The 18,693-nt window shown below is 42.7% G+C and overlaps 1 protein-coding gene across 18 annotated transcripts in view; it reads left to right on the top strand.

Annotated features, from left to right (window-relative positions):
- picalma (phosphatidylinositol binding clathrin assembly protein a) overlaps nucleotides 1-6,817 on the top strand; it is a 45,090-nt gene extending 38,273 nt beyond the window's left edge. For 3 of the 18 annotated variants that reach the window (XM_086179349.1, XM_086179353.1, XM_086179355.1), the window contains 2 exons: nucleotides 2,547-2,648; nucleotides 5,439-6,803. In XM_086179349.1, the coding sequence (XP_086035475.1) occupies nucleotides 2,547-2,648; nucleotides 5,439-5,453 (117 nt within the window). In that variant the 3' untranslated portion in view covers nucleotides 5,454-6,803. Of the gene's footprint in view, nucleotides 1-2,546; nucleotides 2,649-5,438 lie in introns of all 18 variants that reach the window. The other 15 variants (XM_086179354.1, XM_086179362.1, XM_086179363.1 and 12 more) reach the window with 12 other exon arrangements.
- Nucleotides 6,818-18,693: the final 11,876 nt, after the last annotated feature.

Below are 18,693 nucleotides of genomic sequence, written 5' to 3' on the forward strand. Positions count from 1 at the left end.
ATTGTATGTGTCAAGAGTCATCCCATGAACCAACCTGGACATCCTGTATCATAGCAACCACAGCACCTCAACTGAACAAAGGATCTGAGCTGAAGAGCTCCTGCTGCTCTGTCAGACAAACACTTTGTTTCTTTCTTTGTTCTTAGTTTATCCGGAGCCCCATTAGCCATTAGCCTAGGTAACAGCTACACCTCCTGGGGACCATGGTGTGCCGCGCTGCTCATCACTGCTAAAACTTCGGCTGAACTGTGAGCTGAAACCAGCATTTACCACAGTATTGAAGCTAAACTACAAGTCCTCTACAACAGTTATGACGTATCATAACAGCAGACATTAAAAGTGCGCTAAGCGTTGTTTCCTTTCGTCACTTCCGTTGACATTCGTTGTAAATACCAAACAAACACAGAGCAAACTCCAACTGTTCGGTGAGTAGATTTATATTTTGTGTCTTTATACAATATTTTCACGATATTAGGTTATGAGTTACTGCTAATATATTTAAAATTATTTTGTTAGGTTATGAGTTACTGCTGATATATTTAAAATTATTTTGTGAGGTTATGAGTTACTGCTGATGTATTTTAAATTATTTTGTGAGGTTATAAGTTACTGCTAATATATTTAAAATTATTTTGTTAGGTTATGAGTTACTGCTGATATATTTAAAATTATTTTGTGAGGTTATGAGTTACTGCTGATGTATTTAAAATTATTTTGTTAGGTTATAAGTTACTGCTAATATATTTAAAATTATTTTGTTAGGTTATGAGTTACTGCTGATGTATTTAAAATTATTTTGTTAGGTTATAAGTTACTGCTGATATATTTAAATTATTTTGTTAGGTTATGAGTTACTGCTGATATATTTAAAATTATTTTGTTGGGTTATAAGTTACTGCTAATATATTTAAAATTATTTTGTGAGGTTATGAGTTACTGCTGATATATTTAAAATTATTTTGTGAGGTTATGAGTTACTGCTGATATATTTAAAATTATTTTGTGAGGTTATGAGTTACTGCTGATATATTTAAAATTATTTTGTGAGGTTATGAGTTACTGCTGATATATTTAAAATTATTTTGTGAGGTTATGAGTTACTGCTGATATATTTAAAATTATTTTGTGAGGTTATAAGTTACTGCTAATATATTTAAAATTATTTTGTGAGGTTATAAGTTACTGCTAATATATTTAAAATTATTTTGTGAGGTTATAAGTTACTGCTAATATATTTAAAATTATTTTGTGAGGTTATAAGTTACTGCTAATATATTTGAAATTATTTTGTTAGGTTATAAGTTACTGCTAATATATTTAAAATTATTTTGTTAGGTTATGAGTTACTGCTGATATATTTAAAATTATTTTGTGAGGTTATAAGTTACTGCTAATATATTTAAAATTATTTTGTTAGGTTATAAGTTACTGCTGATGTATTTAAATTTATTTTGTGAGGTTATAAGTTACTGCTGATGTATTTAAAATTATTTTAGGAGTTCATTCGAAGGAGACACTTCTTGTACACTTTGTGCTTCCTGGAATCGACGCTAGTGCTAGCTAGGACCTACAGAGTAAGCTAGGAATCACAAACTGTTCCATTGAGAAAGGAATTCCGAGCGTCACTGCTGCCATGCTGCTCTATCGACTCTGCTTCCTCTCCAATGTATGCAACCCCCCATCCCCAACCATCTTGTCGGTGATTGGCTGGAACCTGGTTTGTTATATTTATGTGAACATCCTGTGCACTGGGTGTTTGCCGTTTGTGAGCCCTGTATCGTCTCCAGGGACCGGACTTTTTCTTAGTACATTCAGGGGGCAGGCAGCTAGCGGATCAAGAGGAGACGCCTACGATTTGAAAAATGAAATCGTGCTGAAACCACGCAACAAGGCTTAGTGCACCTTTAAGACATTAAAGTCATCTTGTTTACCCTGGAACTGTCTGGTGTCCCAGTGTACACAGTGACACTTCACATACATCCTCACATGCCTGCTGGTCCTAAACTTGTAGCCACAGATCAGCTGGCATGGTGTTCCTGGTCTGGGGAGAAGGACCTTTTGTTTTCTTTTGATATGGGTGGTTTATCTTGGCATGATAAAGACTGGTTTCCTGTGACAACAAGATAAATGCTCTTGTTATCATAAGAAAACAGCATGAATTAAGTAACAGCAGCTACGACGTGTCAGGCTATCAGACAAAGTTACAAAATGGCTCCATGATGATGGAAGATGTAACACTCAGCACTTTTACTTTGGATATTGATCCACATGGTGCCGACACTGCTTTAGTACTTAATATAAAAAGTATCAGCTAATATGCCAAGAATTATTTTTTTAATTTTTTATGCACAAATATTTGTATCCACATCAGTCTGAAAAGCTCTAGCACTACTAGTACGTTCTACTTTTAACAACATGTGAGAGAGTATGAGCTGAACACGCTTGTTGCTAACTTCCTAACTGCAGGAGCTTGTTTGGGAGGAGTTTTCATGGTTTATGCCAGATAATTCTTACATTCATCTCTGTTTCCTGTTCTCACGCATCAGCCGCCCCACATGGGGTCCATGATGATGACACAGCCCACTATGATGTACACCCAGCCAGGAATGAGGCCAGCCAACCCCTTTGGCCCCAATCCAGGTGCTCAGGTAATGGATGTCGACACATTTCATCTGTGGTGCGTGCGTGACTCGTAAGCTAGCCTGTCAGACGTTTGTGGTCCGGCGCTCTACTTCCCTGCCCTGGTTGAACACTGGACACACCTCTGGGGGTTTGCCATCAGTTCTCAGGAGAAAGTCAATCATTGTTCTTGACTGAACTCTGGAATTTGTTTCTCTCTTCTTTCACACTGTTGGTTTCCAGGGGCATTTCCCCACAGCAAGTCATGTGTGTCCCAAAACTTGAGAATTTATTTGTCATGGTCAAACACCTCATGCCCAACTTTTGATTTCTGCTCCTTGTTTCTAGATTCACAAACCAATCTGTAGTTCTCACTCTAACTGATCCAGCATCTCTTCAGCTGAGGGCTGGAGCAGTTACTGTGTGCCATGATGAGCTCCTGTGACTGGGTGATGATGCAGCTATGCTTATCATCATCATGGGCATGACTGACCGATGTTTGTGTCTATGTTACACTTGAGTCTTGTAGCATGGCTCTTCTTTAGGACTTCCTCTCATTATTTTTCTTCTGTATTTCTCCGTGTGTGCTTTCATTTCTCTGTGTGTGACTCAGTCACCCGCAACATCCAGTCCCTCCAGTCTCAGCCCCCTCAGAGCACCAGTGAAGGACCCCTTTGCCCAACTCTTCCTGCAGAATTTCTTATAGAGCATCTTAGGTACTGCTCATGTGTGTGTGTACTTTTCTGTGGCTCAGGGTACATCACCAGCCTGCATGTTTAGTTCTACCTGGTTGGAGTGGAGTTTGCAATGAAATGGTGGATTGTCTTTCCAGTCACTAAAACAACAAACGTGATGCCTCCTCTCAACTCCTCACCTGACTCCACTACACTATTTGGATTCGGATTCGGATTTTTTGTCCCACACTTATCTTGAAGAAAGAAGTCCCAATAACAAGACATGGAGATATCTGTAGAAAATTTGAAGACATGAGTGAGAATGCATTCTTTCGCATGCATCTTTCATTTTTGTCATGTATTTTGCCTGTTGAGTGTAGTGAAGTGAGTCTGCAACCAGTTTTAAGGGTCGTAACGCCACAAATTGCACAATCACCTCAATATGGCTTTTTCACCAGATCTTGCAGCCCCGGTCTGCCAGTCTCTTCCCTCTGCAGGAGGGTGAATCAGGATTTGCGTTGCTCACTGAGAAGTGAGAATCTTAACTTTTGGTTTCATGCAGGCATGAACTTTGGCATGAGCGAGGACAGAAGCAGTTGAAGGCACCATTAACGAGCCCTGATGACTCCAATGCGTAACAGCAGGTCAAAAGTCTGAGTGTCTTAAAGCAGCAGATGGAATCACTGAATGTGACGTGAGAACTGAGTGACTCTCTTGTCAATAAAAATTCAGCTGTTATGATTCAGACGTTGTTTTCAATATATATTTGTTGGCGTCCTCGTCTGACAAACGATAATTATCATTGTTAGCAATGCAGCCCACTGTTATTCTCAGCCGGTGGGCGGTGACCTCATTTGCCTTTTTTTTTTTTTTGTCTCGCCGAGGTTTGCTTGGGAAAAAATGAGGGAAATGTGTCTGCGTAGAATTTGTGATTCTGTGCTTTAAATTTGAATGACCTGTACCTCCCAGGATTCGGTGCATGCCAAGGAGTTGCTCGACAAGGATGATTGTGTAGATTAAATGTGTAAAATAATACATTGTATGTAATATTTTCTTCCACTGAAGATGAATAGGGAGGAGACCACAGATGAGGTTGTGTGACTGATAGAATATCTGGATCCACTGATACGTTCAGTGACGGTCACATGAAGACGCTCTTACGCACGAGTAGTGGCTCAGTAGCAGCTCTGTTTAGGGTTTCTTCTACTAACTGAGGCTGAAGAGAGGGACTACTTTCCTTGTGCGCTGCCACCTGCTGGTCAGTTGAGTTGATGGCGGCTTTAAACTAATGCAGGAAGTGAGCTGCCTCTTAGCAACACCAGCTAAAGCAGGAATGATTCTGAATGTAGCCAATGACAAAGTGTGACAGCAAAATACTACACAGCATCTGTCTGTCTCACTGTTTTTTTGAGTAACTGGAAACTCATGCCCCCTGTTTTGAACCTCGTGGTGGTTCGGCTATTTTAACCTTCCAAGAACCTGCTTGTTTTCACCTGCCTGAGAGCCAGGCGATGACACGTAGCTGGACCGAACTCAGTAGCTCACGGTTAACGTCCCCACCCATCGTTACCAGAAAGAGAGCTTCAGGCAGCAACCGTGTTTCACCAGCCTCCAAAAACAAGTTGTCCAGTCATCAGCGATGCAGCGACGAGGCTCATAAAGAACAGACACGAGCAAACATACGCTGAAAACAAATCGAAGATGAAGTCAGATCATCTCAGATGAGACGGATTCGTTTAGCAAATGGTAATATGAACTCCTACGTTGTCGTTATTGTTATTACAAGCAAGAAAACACCCTGTTGAGCTGATTTTTGCTTGTAATATGTGAACGCACTCAGTGATAAGCAAAGTTTACTTGGTGATATGACTAAAAAAAATCATTGTGGTAAAGATGTATGTGTGAAGTGCTTCTGACTTATGCGAAGTGTACAGAAATTAGAGAAGATACACGGCAAAGGATGACTCTCTTCAATGGGTTCTCAGAGGCTGGCAATGATCCAGTTCTTCTGCCTTTGAAAGGGGGTTTGAGAGTGAGCGTCCGCCTGTGAGTGTCGCCTGTGGAGGCTGATCAGGACTCCCAGGGAGCCTCCAGTGTTTTACTGGACCGTCTCTGTGACACTCTTCCTCTTCTTCATCTTCCCAGATGCAGTTCATGTAAGCTGTGAGCGGAGCAGTCTCTCCCGTCTGAGGACGATTCACCACAAAGTCAACTATCCAAGCAAACCTGCAGGTTGCGTCTAATGAAATCACTCTCTCTCTGCAAATGAACGGCTCAAACAACTACAATCATGGTGACTCTGAGTGGCATCGCAGTGGATGTCGTGCCCATCTCGTCATGTCTACGTCATAGGAGAGGAGGAAGAGAGCGTGCTGCCATTCTGAACCAGGGGTCACTCGGCCCCCAGTGTCTTGGACTAGGAGAGAAAAAGACCACCCACAGGGAGAGAGCCATCGCGGTTGCTCACCCTGGATGAGTCAGCTGACCTGGTCTTCTTGAGTTAGTCCTCCACCGGCTACGCTGGAGTCACCTCCATCATGATTACCTTTCATAAGCCACCAACAAGTTTACTCTTTCTACCACACTTTTTCTTTTCTTTTGTATGTATTGTTTGCAGTAGACATTCCTTGTGTATTGTTTTGTATTTATTTATGATTACTAAAGAGGATGACGTTAAAATGATGAAAACAAAAGGAAATGTAACTAGTCATTGACCTTCTCATTGGGAAAGGTCTTCAGGTTTATACATAGGTATGATTGATTGTAGAATTGGATTTTGAGTGATTGAGATGATTTTTTTTTTTTGAAAAGAAGTTAATATAAAGTTAAAAGAGATGGGGCACTGAATATTCTCTGTACTCGCATGATGCCTTCTACCATTGTGTGGCTCCAGGGGCTCACGCTAACCATGTGTATGGGCGTGGAGATTCACAACTTCACTGGGCTCAGTTTATACAGAAGTATTTATACAAAAGTAGGTGAGGGAAGATGGTTCACTAAAACGCTACACTTAGAGATCCAGGCATCGTTGGAGAGGGATCTGCGTTTCTGCTGTAGTTACACCATTGACTCCTCCACTGAACAAGGCTGCCCTTCCCCTTCTCCATCCTGAATGTACGAGGTCTCTTTCATGCTCGGGTCACGTTTCCACAGGTGGGCACTGGAGTGTTGTGAGGGGGGTGGGGGGTGGGGGGGTCAGCAGAGCAGTGCAGCTGTGCAGGACAGAGCGCTGTTGATCGGTGCTTTGTGTATATAAAAGTGCTCCTGCCAGTCACTGAAGTGGGCTGATGCAGCTATGAAAGATGACCTGAACATGAAAGCAGCCCTTCGCCCATCAAACGAGCATATTTGCGCCGCTGTCCCTGCAGATTATATTTTTGTTTGATTTTTTTTTTTTTCAGTAAAGGGCAAGCTTCCACAACTCCTTGGCTCCATGTTTTTTGTTTTGTCTTTGGCTAAACATTCTGCCAGTGTGTCATTGATTATTTCCATTTCGATGGGAACCTTCCTTATGACTTTGTATCACATCTCAGCTGTGTGAGCATGAAGCTGAAGTGTCCTCCTGCAGCACCCACACAGACCGCTTGAAGCTGGATGCAAGGAAGATGGAGTCAAACAGTCCTGAAGAACTTGGAGATGTTGCAGAAATTTGTGTCACAAATACCAGGATATTAGCATCTCGCTGGTTCAGGTACAAATACAGGGAAGAGTCTCCTTTGGTTCATATTGTTTGTCTCCATGTTCTCCCTGTTCCTGCGTGGGTTCTCTCTGGTACTCCAGCTTCCTCCACAGTCCAAAGACATCAAGAGGGGACGAGGTTAATCCAGACTCTAAATTGGCCGTAGGTGTGGCTGTGAGTGTGAATGGTTGTTCGTCTCTGTATGTTGGCCCTGCCATGGACTGGTGACCCATCCTCTCACCTGAAAGCCGCTGGGATAGGCTCCACCCCCCCCCCCCCGCGACCCTTAACAGGATAAGCGGAAGAAAATGGATGGAAATTTGTTAGTTATTGAACACTCGAAATGTAGCTGCCACGGCACCATTAAAGTCAAAGTGCTCATCAGTTCTTCTGCCACTGGACAGCAGCACACTGACATGTAGCTGCCATGATGTATTTGGGTCATGATTGGATTTGAAAACGATCCACTGCGATATGATGCCAATAGTAGGGGCTGGAATATCAATACAGTGACAAATAATACTGCAATATACTGCACCGCCCTGATGTAAACCGATAATATCTATTAAGTGTTGGAGGAAACAATACAGATGAGCTGAAGATCAAACTCAAAGAATAGCAGCGCGTGCACGGCATTTTAAAGTACCCAGGTAATGGATTCTGATGGATCCAAAATCAAATGGAAAACACTAAGATAACTTATTCTGCGATAGGCTCCACTTTCTGCCACCCTTAGCAGGATAAGAGGTAGAAAATGGATGGATGGATGGATGTTTGTCTAGTGCTTAATCACAAATGTGTTTGTGAGGAAATCGCTGGTCAGAAACTAACTCATATTTAGCCGTAGGAACCAGAAGAAATGGTACAGAAATGGCAGAGAATATCTGGGTTATGATTCTAATCCCTAAAAACTGGAGAAAATCCTTTACAGGAGGACCTGTAGCCCTCAGACAGAGAGAAGTTAGAACCAAAACTGAGGGTTTCATGGTTGGAGGTGACGAAAGTGGATCGCTATCTCTTGCAGTTTTTTTTGTTGCTGTTTTTTCCTTTCAGATAACCAGCGACTTGGGAAGCGTTCGTTTCCACAGCCCTGGTTTAGTGCTATTTAGAAAATCCTAGTTTTGGCACAAAAAAAGTAGTCAAAAATCAACACAATGTTGCCACAACAAAAAAGGGCCAATGAAGGACGGATGGAGGAATCAGACCTTTCTAGAACAACATCCACCGTCGGCAATTCATGCAAGAACGTTCAGAGACACACAAGTCCTTTACTTCGTGATGTCAGTTCAACATGAAAGATACGATAAACGTACTTCAAAGTGCTGGAGGAATTGTGTATGAGTAGTAGATTAATTACTCGATCAGGACAAGGCAAGTTAACACAGTACAACTTTCACTTACTACACAAGTTGAAATGCTGATGTGTTTTTACGGAGATTCCAGCTCCAGTCTGCCACAAGCAGACTTTCAGTGAAAGAAAGTGCAAGAATAAAAACAAGCAGACACGTCGACTTCAAGTGAAATTTGCATGTGATTCTGATTTTGACCAACTGCTCTCCATTGCTGGGATGCTCCACTGGAGGAGTCAGGGGTCTGACCGGGGGGGTTCTACCAAGGGACATCTGGTGCAGAGAAGCCACACTGACCAACATAAATTTGAGCAGTGGTGCTGATTCACTGTGTGGCGCTGGTGCCATCTTGAGGGGTCTTGGCCATTATTTTTAAACACAAGCTTAGTTGTGGTCTGATCTGATCTGAGATGGTCTGATCTGATCTGATCTAAGATGGTCTGATCTGATCTGATCTGATCTAAGATGGTCTGATCTGAGATGATCTGATCTGAACTGGTCTGGTCTGATCTGAGATGATCTGATCTGAACTGGTCTGATCTGATCTGATCTGAGATGATCTGATCTGAACTGGTCTGATCTGATCTGAGATGGTCTGAGATGATCTGATCTGATCTGAGATGATCTAATCTGAGATGGTCTGGTCTGATCTGAGATGGTCTGATCTGAACTGGTCTGATCTGAGATGATCTGATCTGATCTGAGATGGTCTGGTCTGATCTGAGATGGTCTGATCTGAGATGATCTTATCTGAGATGGTCTGATCTGAGATGGTCTGGTCTGATCTGAGATTGTCTGATCTGAGATGATCTTATCTGAGATGATCTGATCTGATCTGAGATGATCTTATATGAGATGATCTGATCTGAGATGATCTGATCAAATCTGAGATGATCTGGTCTGATCTAATCTGAGATGGTCTGATCTGATCTGAGATGATCTGATCTGATCTTAGATGGTCTGGTCTGATCTGAGATTGTCTGATCTGAGATGATCTGATCTGATCTGAGATGGTAAGAATTGATTTAACACTCCAAACACAAACTGAGTTTTAGTGTGATGAGTGCGGTCGACTCACTTTCTCCTTCGCTGCTTCCCTGTAACAAAGGGATGTAGTTGCTCATTTCTATGATGGCGATGATTTTTTTTAAACTATTAATGAACCAGGCAAGTCATTGGGAACAAAGTCTTATTTACAAGGATGGTTTGGGGTGTGTGTGTGTGCTTGTGTGTGTGTGTGTGTGTTTCCTTCATCCTGCATCCTGCTTGGCAAACACAGACCCGAGTATAAAGCCAACGCATACGTGTAGCAAGATAATACACGGTGGTCAAAAGGCACAGCAACAAATGACCACAAATAAAAACGATCACGTGACCTGAGTGAATGTGATGAATAGCCAGATGCTGACGAGCGTAGCAAGAATTTCGTCTGCATCAGGAGACTTTGATGCAGGATGTACGTTCATTCACAGTCGTTTAAAAAAAACAACATTTAGTCTTTATGTAGATTCTCAATATGTTTTTCTAAGTAAAACATGCTGGCAAATGAATTGTTTTTGAAGCTCTACAAAGATAGCGTGGTAAAAAAAAAATGGATGAAACCAACAATTTAAGATTTGGGTTTTTTTTGGGGATAGAACAGTTGCTAACCAGTAACAGATGAGCCGGAGGTCTTGGAGCCTGTATGGCGGTACCAGAGTGTCTGGGAGAGTTCAGCTGGTTCACTCATCTTCCTCTGAGTGCTCAGGGTAGCTCACCAGACTGAGGCCTCGATTCACAGCACGCTCATAGGTGATGCTTTGTGCTCACACTCTTCCTACTGCAACTATTCAGCATCTCCGCCTGCTTCATGCCTGTCAATCATCACACCTACACACTAAGATAACACTGATGACATCACAAAGACATAATCGGCGAGTTGATCGCAGACCTGACACAGCAGATGTTGTTCTGTTTTACACCCATGACGATCTGGCTTGCATGGTTCGTGATGGTGGTGGAGGTTGATACCCAGCCCAGCAGACTACATCTGGTGGTGGAGGAGTGAGGGAGAAGCTCCTCGCTCCTGATCACCAACCACAGCCGCCTCCGTGCGTCAAGCTGATCTAGAACTTTCCTTCAGATGGATGAGGAAGGAACAATGACAGCAGCATCCAGGACGCCGCTGACCTGGCCAGTCTGCTGCTGCTGAAGCCACAGGTGCAGCTGCTCTCACACACACACACACACACACACACACACACACACACACACACACACTCACACTCACACTCACACTCACACTCACACACACAGAGGGACCTCAATATAAAAGCTGCATCCTGCTTGGCAGAGCTGCCGCAGCAGTCATAGGAGGAGTCTTTGTTGTGCTGCGTCTTCCTCTCACTTCAGATGCAGCAGCAGAAAGATGCGAGTGTGTGTTTGTGCGACAAACCGACTTTCATGATGGAATTCATTAGTGGCTTAATAAAAGCCTTACTGTTGAGGCGAGGACTTTTTTTTCACTCCAGCCTCCAGACACGTAACCTTATTCTCTGATAATGACTCCTCGGATGTTAAAAAAAACAACAACAACAAACAAACGCCTTCAGTCATCAGCAAACAAGTTCTGGGTTGTTTCCTCTGGATCAGAAACCGAAAACTTTTTTCTATTACAAAATCCTGTCAACAGACGTTTGTATTTCAAGGCGAGTGCAGGTATTTGTAGCTCCAAGCCATGTGGAGATGCAGTGAAATCCCAACTTTATTTATACAGCACCTCCCAACTCAAAGTTACAGGATGCTGCACACAACAGACAATGACTTACAACTGTAGATGGCGAACCTCTCTGACACGAGCAGTGTTTGCGAATGCAACCCTAAACCTGACTCCACTTCAGCCACCTGCCTCAGTCACCAGCTGCCAGGCCTCCTGACTCTGCTGGTTGTGTGTGTCCCTGCTGTCCTTCTGGCCAAACTGCTCCATGTGGTCTGCCAGTGCAGCTCTTTTGTGTTAGCATCCTCCACGTGCATTAGCTCCCCTGGAAGCTGAAGCCCTGACCATCATCTCTAGTGATGACCAGTACGTCAGGTGAGGTTTGCCCTTAATTAGTTTAGTTGTGTTGGTCAGGTCACCAGGTGAGGGAAGTCGTGTTATTGTTTATTTGAATCTCCATTTGTCTGTTGTTAACCAATGTGGCTGCTCTAGGTTGTGTTTCTTTACTGCTTTTCCTTGTGTAGTGTGTACTTTAGTTCAAATTGTCTACCATTTTCCTCTCCCTTACAGGAGCCTCAGTCTTCATAATTACTTTGGATAATTTGCAATAAAATATTGATTTCATTCAGTAAAAACGCATCCGTCTGGTCAGCTGGGAAACGGGTCTTGTTTGTTTTTCAGTATTAAAAGGCTCACAACCAGTGTTTCCTGGGTGAATCCCCCAGGTGACGTCAGTGTTCTTCCCTCAATGTTTCCAGCCCGGCCCCGCGAGGATAAAAACAAAAGCACAACACAACAATAAAATCAAAAGCAGTAACTGAAGAGACGGTCCACCACGAACACGAGTCAGCACATCAGAAGAAGAAAAAGCTTCCATCGGTCTTTTTCAACCGACATCTGCTAACACGATCAACCAACAAACAAGTGGTGCATGCTTCCCTTTCCTATCGCAGGTGGTTTTCATCATAACTTTATGAAGCACCAACGCACTTTCAGTTTTACCAACTACTTTTCCCTCATGATTGACAAGGACTTCCTAAGTGATTTACTAAAATTATAAATAAATTGTTTCCTAACGTTCCTGCAGGTTAAAGACATAAAAAATAAAACATCAGATGAAACGAGCAACAGCCTCCATCCACAGTCCAAAGGCTGCTGATTGGGTTAATCAGCAACAGGGTTGTTTACGTGAATGGAACAGGGTTATTTTATGAATAAAGGCCATGTGATCACATGATATAAAGGCCATGTGATCACATGATGCAGAGGAACTGGAAAAGCTGAGGAATTAAGAGTACATTAATAGATCTAGTACTAGCTAGTGTTGAATATTACTAGTACTAACTAGTGTTGAATATTACCAGTACTAGCTGGTGTTGAATATTACCAGTACTAGCTGGTGTTGAATATTACTAGTACTAGCTGGTGTTGAATATTACAAGTACTAGCTGGTGTTGAATATTACTAGTACCAGCTGGTGTTGAATATTACTAGTACTAGCTGATGTTGAATATTACTAGTACTAGCTAGTGTAGAATATTACTAGTACTAGCTGATGTTGAATATTACTAGTACCAGCTGATGTTGAATATTACTAGTACCAGCTGATGTTGAATATTACTAGTACTAGCTGGTGTTGAATATTACTCGTACCAGCTGGTGTTGAATATTACTCGTACCAGCTGGTGTTGAATATTACTAGTACTAGCTGGTGTTGAATATTACTAGTACCAGCTGGTGTTGAATATTACTAATACTAGCTAGTGTTGAATATTACAAGTACTAGCTAGTGTTGAATATTACTAGTACCAGCTGGTGTTGCATATTACTAGTACTAGCTGGTGTTGAATATTACTAGTACCAGCTGGTGTTGCATATTACTAGTACTAGCTAGTGTTGAATATTACTAGTACCAGCTGATGTTGAATATTACTAGTACCAGCTGGTGTTGAATATTACTAGTACTAGCTAGTGTTGAATATTACTAGTACTAGCTGGTGTTGAATATTACTAGTACCAGCTGGTGTTGCATATTACTAGTACTAGCTAGTGTAGAATATTACTAGTACTAGCTGATGTTGAATATTACTAGTACTAGCTAGTGTAGAATATTACTAGTACCAGCTGATGTTGAATATTACTAGTACTAGCTAGTGTAGAATATTACTAGTACTAGCTGGTGTTGAATATTACTAGTACTAGCTGATGTTGAATATTACTAGTACTAGCTAGTGTAGAATATTACTAGTACTAGCTGGTGTTGAATATTACTAGTACTAGCTGATGTTGAATATTACTAGTACTAGCTAGTGTAGAGTATTACTAGTACTAGCTGATGTTGAATATTACTAGTACCAGCTGATGTTGAATATTACTAGTACTAGCTAGTGTTGAATATTACTAGTACTAGCTGATGTTGAATATTACTAGTACCAGCTGATGTTGAATATTACTAGTACTAGCTGGTGTTGAATATTACTCGCACCAGCTGGTGTTGAATATTACTAGTACTAGCTGATGTTGAATATTACTAGTACCAGCTGGTGTTGAATATTACTCGTACCAGCTGGTGTTGAATATTACTAGTACTAGCTGGTGTTGAATATTACTAGTACCAGCTGGTGTTGAATATTACTAGTGCTAGCTAGTGTTGAATATTACTAGTACTAGCTGGTGTTGAATATTACTAGTACCAGCTGGTGTTGAATATTACTAGTACCAGCTAGTGTTGAATATTACAAGTACTAGCTAGTGTTGAATATTACTAGTACCAGCTGGTGCTGAATATTACTAGTACTAGCTGATGTTGAATATTACTAGTACTAGCTGGTGTTGAATATTACTAGTACCAGCTGGTGTTGCATATTACTAGTACTAGCTAGTGTTGAATATTACTAGTACCAGCTGATGTTGAATATTACTAGGACCAGCTGGTGTTGAATATTACTAGTACTAGCTAGTGTTGAATATTACTAGTACTAGCTGGTGTTGAATATTACTAGTACCAGCTGGTGTTGCATATTACTAGTACTAGCTAGTGTTGAATATTACTAGTACCAGCTGATGTTGAATATTACTAGTACCAGCTGGTGTTGAATATTACTAGTACTAGCTAGTGTTGAATATTACTAGTACTAGCTGATGTTGCATATTACTAGTACTAGCTAGTGTAGAATATTACTAGTACTAGCTGATGTTGAATATTACTAGTACTAGCTAGTGTAGAATATTACTAGTACCAGCTGGTGTTGCATATTACTAGTACTAGCTAGTGTTGAATATTACTAGTACCAGCTGGTGTTGAATATTACTAGTACTAGCTAGTGTTGAATATTACTAGTACCAGCTGGTGTTGAATATTACTAGTACTAGCTAGTGTTGAATATTACTAGTACTAGCTAGTGTTGAATATTACTAGTACTAGCTACATGTAGTCTTACAATGTTCTGCCAACATTAGGAACTGTAGCCATGTCCGCTCCTGGTCACATCAGTAAATGTGTCCTAACTGCTTCATGAAATGACACTCACTGTGAAAATGTCTGTCCTCCTCTACCAGTTATCCAGGAACGTTGCATTCATGGATGTGGGGACTTCAATCCTCAGCATCTCTGGTGATGAACGTGGTTGTGGTGATGTCAAACTAATATACACACCCTAATTATTCTGTCAACACAGCTCATTGTGACAAAATGCCCATGAACAGAGCATAGAAAATAAGGGTGAACAGCGGCACCCGAGGGTCCCTGGTCTTTCTAGTGCAGCCCACTCCAAGATGTCCAGGACCCACCCTGGATGATGGAGCCCTTGGAAGGTTTGCTGTCACTCAGGAATCCGCTTGCACGTATGGGAAAACTACACCGTGACCATTTTTAGTTTGGGGTTGTTTGGACTCTTTTAAGATTGCGTGAACTGTTTAATTTTGATCTGTCAGCGTTCCCGTGTTGTCAGCATCGCCACCCTCTTATGTCTGTTTTATGTCTTTGACCAGTGTCTCCATCTTTGTCGTCCACAGCTCTGTTCCTTGTGCTCTCCCACGCTCTCAAGGTCTCAGCTCTCTGTTCATGTCTGCTCTGTGACTCCTCGTGCCGCCTGCTGCTAGATTCTGAGTGAATCAGGAGTTGATAATCCAGCCTTCCTCTGCTGTCTCTGGCTGGATTCACCTTCTACATCATCGGTAGAGCCGCTGCTCAGAGGTCGTTCAATATGGGATGAACTCATGTTGGCATGGCAGCAAGTACACAGGAAGCCGTGACTCGCACTTCCTGTACCAGAGTGTGTGAGGGTGGGTTGCCTCAGCATTCGTAGAACAAGGAACTTGCAACAGAGTTGATTGCAAAATGACGATGAAATAATCCTTCCTCAGCAAGACAAATATGAATGCAGCGGTAAGCAAAACAAAAACCCAGCGTACTTTCCACGATCAGTTAGTGGGACTTCTGGGGGAACGGAAGGGGGACGTATTTCACAAACAACTGAAAACAAAAACATGAGAAGTATGACCTAAAATGGAACAAAACAAAAAAAATCCAGGTCCACGAGCTCAAAGTAGGCTTGAAAAGTAAAAGTTCTTTTTGCAGAGTAAAGGTAAGGAAACATTAAATGATAAATACTTTCACACAAGTGGCAGCACGAGTGGCCGTCAAGCAACCGAAGGGTCGCTGGTTCCATCCCCACTCCCCCCAGTGACCATGTCCAAGTGTTCTTGAGCAAGATACTGAACCCCTAATTGCTCCCGATGGCCCTGTGATGGACTGGCGACCCGTCCAGGGTGAACCCAGCCTCCCACCCAAAGTCAGCTGGGATAGGCTGCAGCCTCCTGCTAGATAGATAGATAGATAGATAGATAGATAGATAGATAGATAGATAGATAGATAGATAGATAGATAGATAGATAGATAAATGGATGGATGTTTTTTGATCCCACAATGGGGAAATTTGTGTAACCACAGCTCAATTTCAAGAAAGAAGAAGAAACAGCAATTAAAATATATATCAAGAAAAGAGAAGAAGAACATCATATACAAGGATGGATGGATGGAAGGATAGTTTCACACATTACTCTTAATCATCCATGATGCTCTTTTCTTTTTTGTGAGGTAAAAATGCTCTTTAAATTTTTAGAGGCCCCGATTTTTTGTGAGTTTTTAACCACTTGATCAGGCAGCAAAGGGAGAGTTTACGCAGGATGTCAGTCTGAGTGAAGACAGAAGGAAACAGAGATGCAGTAGTGACAGTCCTCAGTCAAAAAAAAAAAAGGTATTTGAACGACAGCGTCCACCATTCCCTGTCTCCGCTGCGTGAGATTTACTTTCTCTGCTGCTCTTTCTGACCAGCAGCACTCCTGTTGCATCTCCTCTTAACTGAGGTGGTGAAAGAGAGGTGTTGGTGACTGAAGCCATTTTAGGCTTGAAGGCCTTAGATGACGTTTATCATGGTAGTTCACTCTGGTGAATGAAAAGAGTCTGTGTGTCCCCGTGTGTGCGTGGAGGAGACCTTTTCACCCCGGAAGAGTGTCACTTAAAACAACATTTCACCTGCTGCTGACTTTGTTCTGGATGTGGAGCTGGGTATTAAGAATGAAGCATTTCTGCCACCTAGTGGTCAAAAGAGGAACCAAAAGGGAGAGTTTCTGGACTATCATCTGAGTCTGAATGCACAACATTGTTTATTTTTTTTTTTCTTTTCCTTCTGGTGTCAAAATAAAACTACCACAGTAGTAGTTGTAAATGTGTCTCGTAAACTTACACAAAATTAAGAAAAAAAAACATAAAGATTGAAAAGAGATTTAACACCTTATATTCATATTTACGAGAGGCCAAAACACGGGGTAAAACTACAGTGGAGTTACAGTAGTACTCACAAAGCAAACCTCAAGTTATAATCTTCATGAAGGAAGAATTCCGTTTAGTGCTGTGCGTGTTTCTTCATCCAGGTGACCTGAAGATCATGTCATTAGTTTGTTGTTGATGTTTGTGTTGGAGCAGCAAATCATTTCCTGTTTTCTACATGTCCGTACCTCATGTGTGGTCTCGTGTCACTTCCTGTCTTTGTGTGTTTTCCCTCATATTTTGTGTGATCACCTGTGACTCATCAGTTCATCGGCTGCAGCTCAGTTCCTGGTGTTTCCTGCCACCTGTTGCCACCCCAGTGTTTCATGAGTGTTGTCATTTTTTTCACTCATTGTCAGATTTAGTTGTGGCGCCTGTTGGGTGTTGTTCCCCTGCCTAATTGTGTCATTGCTTGTGTTTCTCTTTGAATCATTGTGTACTTCAGTTCTGGCCTTCCTGTTGCTGCAGTGGAGTCTTCCTGCTGATAGGAAACATTTTACCAAACATTCTTGCAACCCAAAGGTGCAGCGGTGTGAATGGACCGTCTCAGCTGGGCTCAGTCACCAATGATCAGCCATGCACTGCCTCTTCCTGCTGTTGGGAGCTACAGCAATGGTTTTCAGTTAAAATCCTGTTGCGTTGGTGGAGGGAACCATCCGTCCATCCATTTTCCATACCGCTTATCTGTTAAGGGTTGTAGGGGGTGGGCCTGAAGCCTATCCTAGCTGGATAGCTCAAGCGAGAGCCAGTCCATCTCTCACAGCCACAATGCTGGTCAATTCAGAGTTTAGTTAACCTAACTTGCAACTCCACACAGAAAAGCCCTGGGAACCAGGACTCAAACCTGGATCGTTCTGAGATTTGTCACTGGCTGTAGTCGTCTCACCCACCACTGTGAATTGGATATGACATCGAACTTGGCTTCTGTGAGTGCACACAGGTATGCACATTGGCTGACCCTGATTTACAAAGCTCTTTTATGCTTGTCGTCAACGTCGTTGTTGTCGTCTTCCACTTATCCGGTTGGTCCAGGTCACGGGGACAGCAGCCTCAGCAAGGAAGCCCAGACTGTCCTCTCCCCAGCCACTTCCACAGCTCTTCCAGGTGAATCCCAAGGTGTTCCCAGGCCAGCCGAGAGATATAATCCCTCCAGCGTGTCCTGGGTCGGCCCCGAGGCCTCCTCCCGGTCGGACTTGCCTGGAACACCTCCCAAGGTGTAGTTTGGCCTTGGTGTCTTGCAGTCTCTCTGTGTTTCCACAGATCTACCGGAGCTCCATCTGTCTGCATTGCCCCCCTAACCCCCCCACCCCTTTTCCCTGCTGTTACACCGGCCTGCGCTCCCCTCCCATGAACCAGTCTGCCATCCTGAATGATCGAGCTTCTCACCCTGTGTCTCAGGGAGAGCCCAGCCGCCCTGCTGAGGAAACTCATTTCAGCCGCTTGTATTCAGGGTCTTGTTCTTTCTGTCATTACCCAAAGCTCATGACCAAAGGTGAGGGTTGGAACATAGATTGATCGGTAAATCGAGAGCCTCGCCTTTTGGCTAAGCTCCCTCTTCACCACAACAGACTGGTTTAGCACCAGCAACACTGCGGATGCCGCCCCAATTCACCTGTCAATCCACCGGTCCATCCTACCCTCACTCGTGAATAAGATCCCAGAATACTTAAACTCCTCCACCTGAGGCAGGGACAGGCGGGGATGGGCATCCTTATGTCCAAACATGGTGTTAGGTATGGACAAACTGCGACTCACACAGAAGTCCAATACCTGCACACCACTTGGGTTCAGGTTGGGCCTGCTGTTCCTCCCAATCATGCCCCTCTAGGTCACACTGTCATTGCCCA

This window comes from Aulostomus chinensis, chromosome 15 (assembly GCF_037954235.1).
Source record: "Aulostomus chinensis isolate RoL2024-O1b breed Wild chromosome 15, RoL_Achi_v1.0, whole genome shotgun sequence".
Classification (NCBI taxonomy): domain Eukaryota; kingdom Metazoa; phylum Chordata; class Actinopteri; order Syngnathiformes; family Aulostomidae; genus Aulostomus; species Aulostomus chinensis.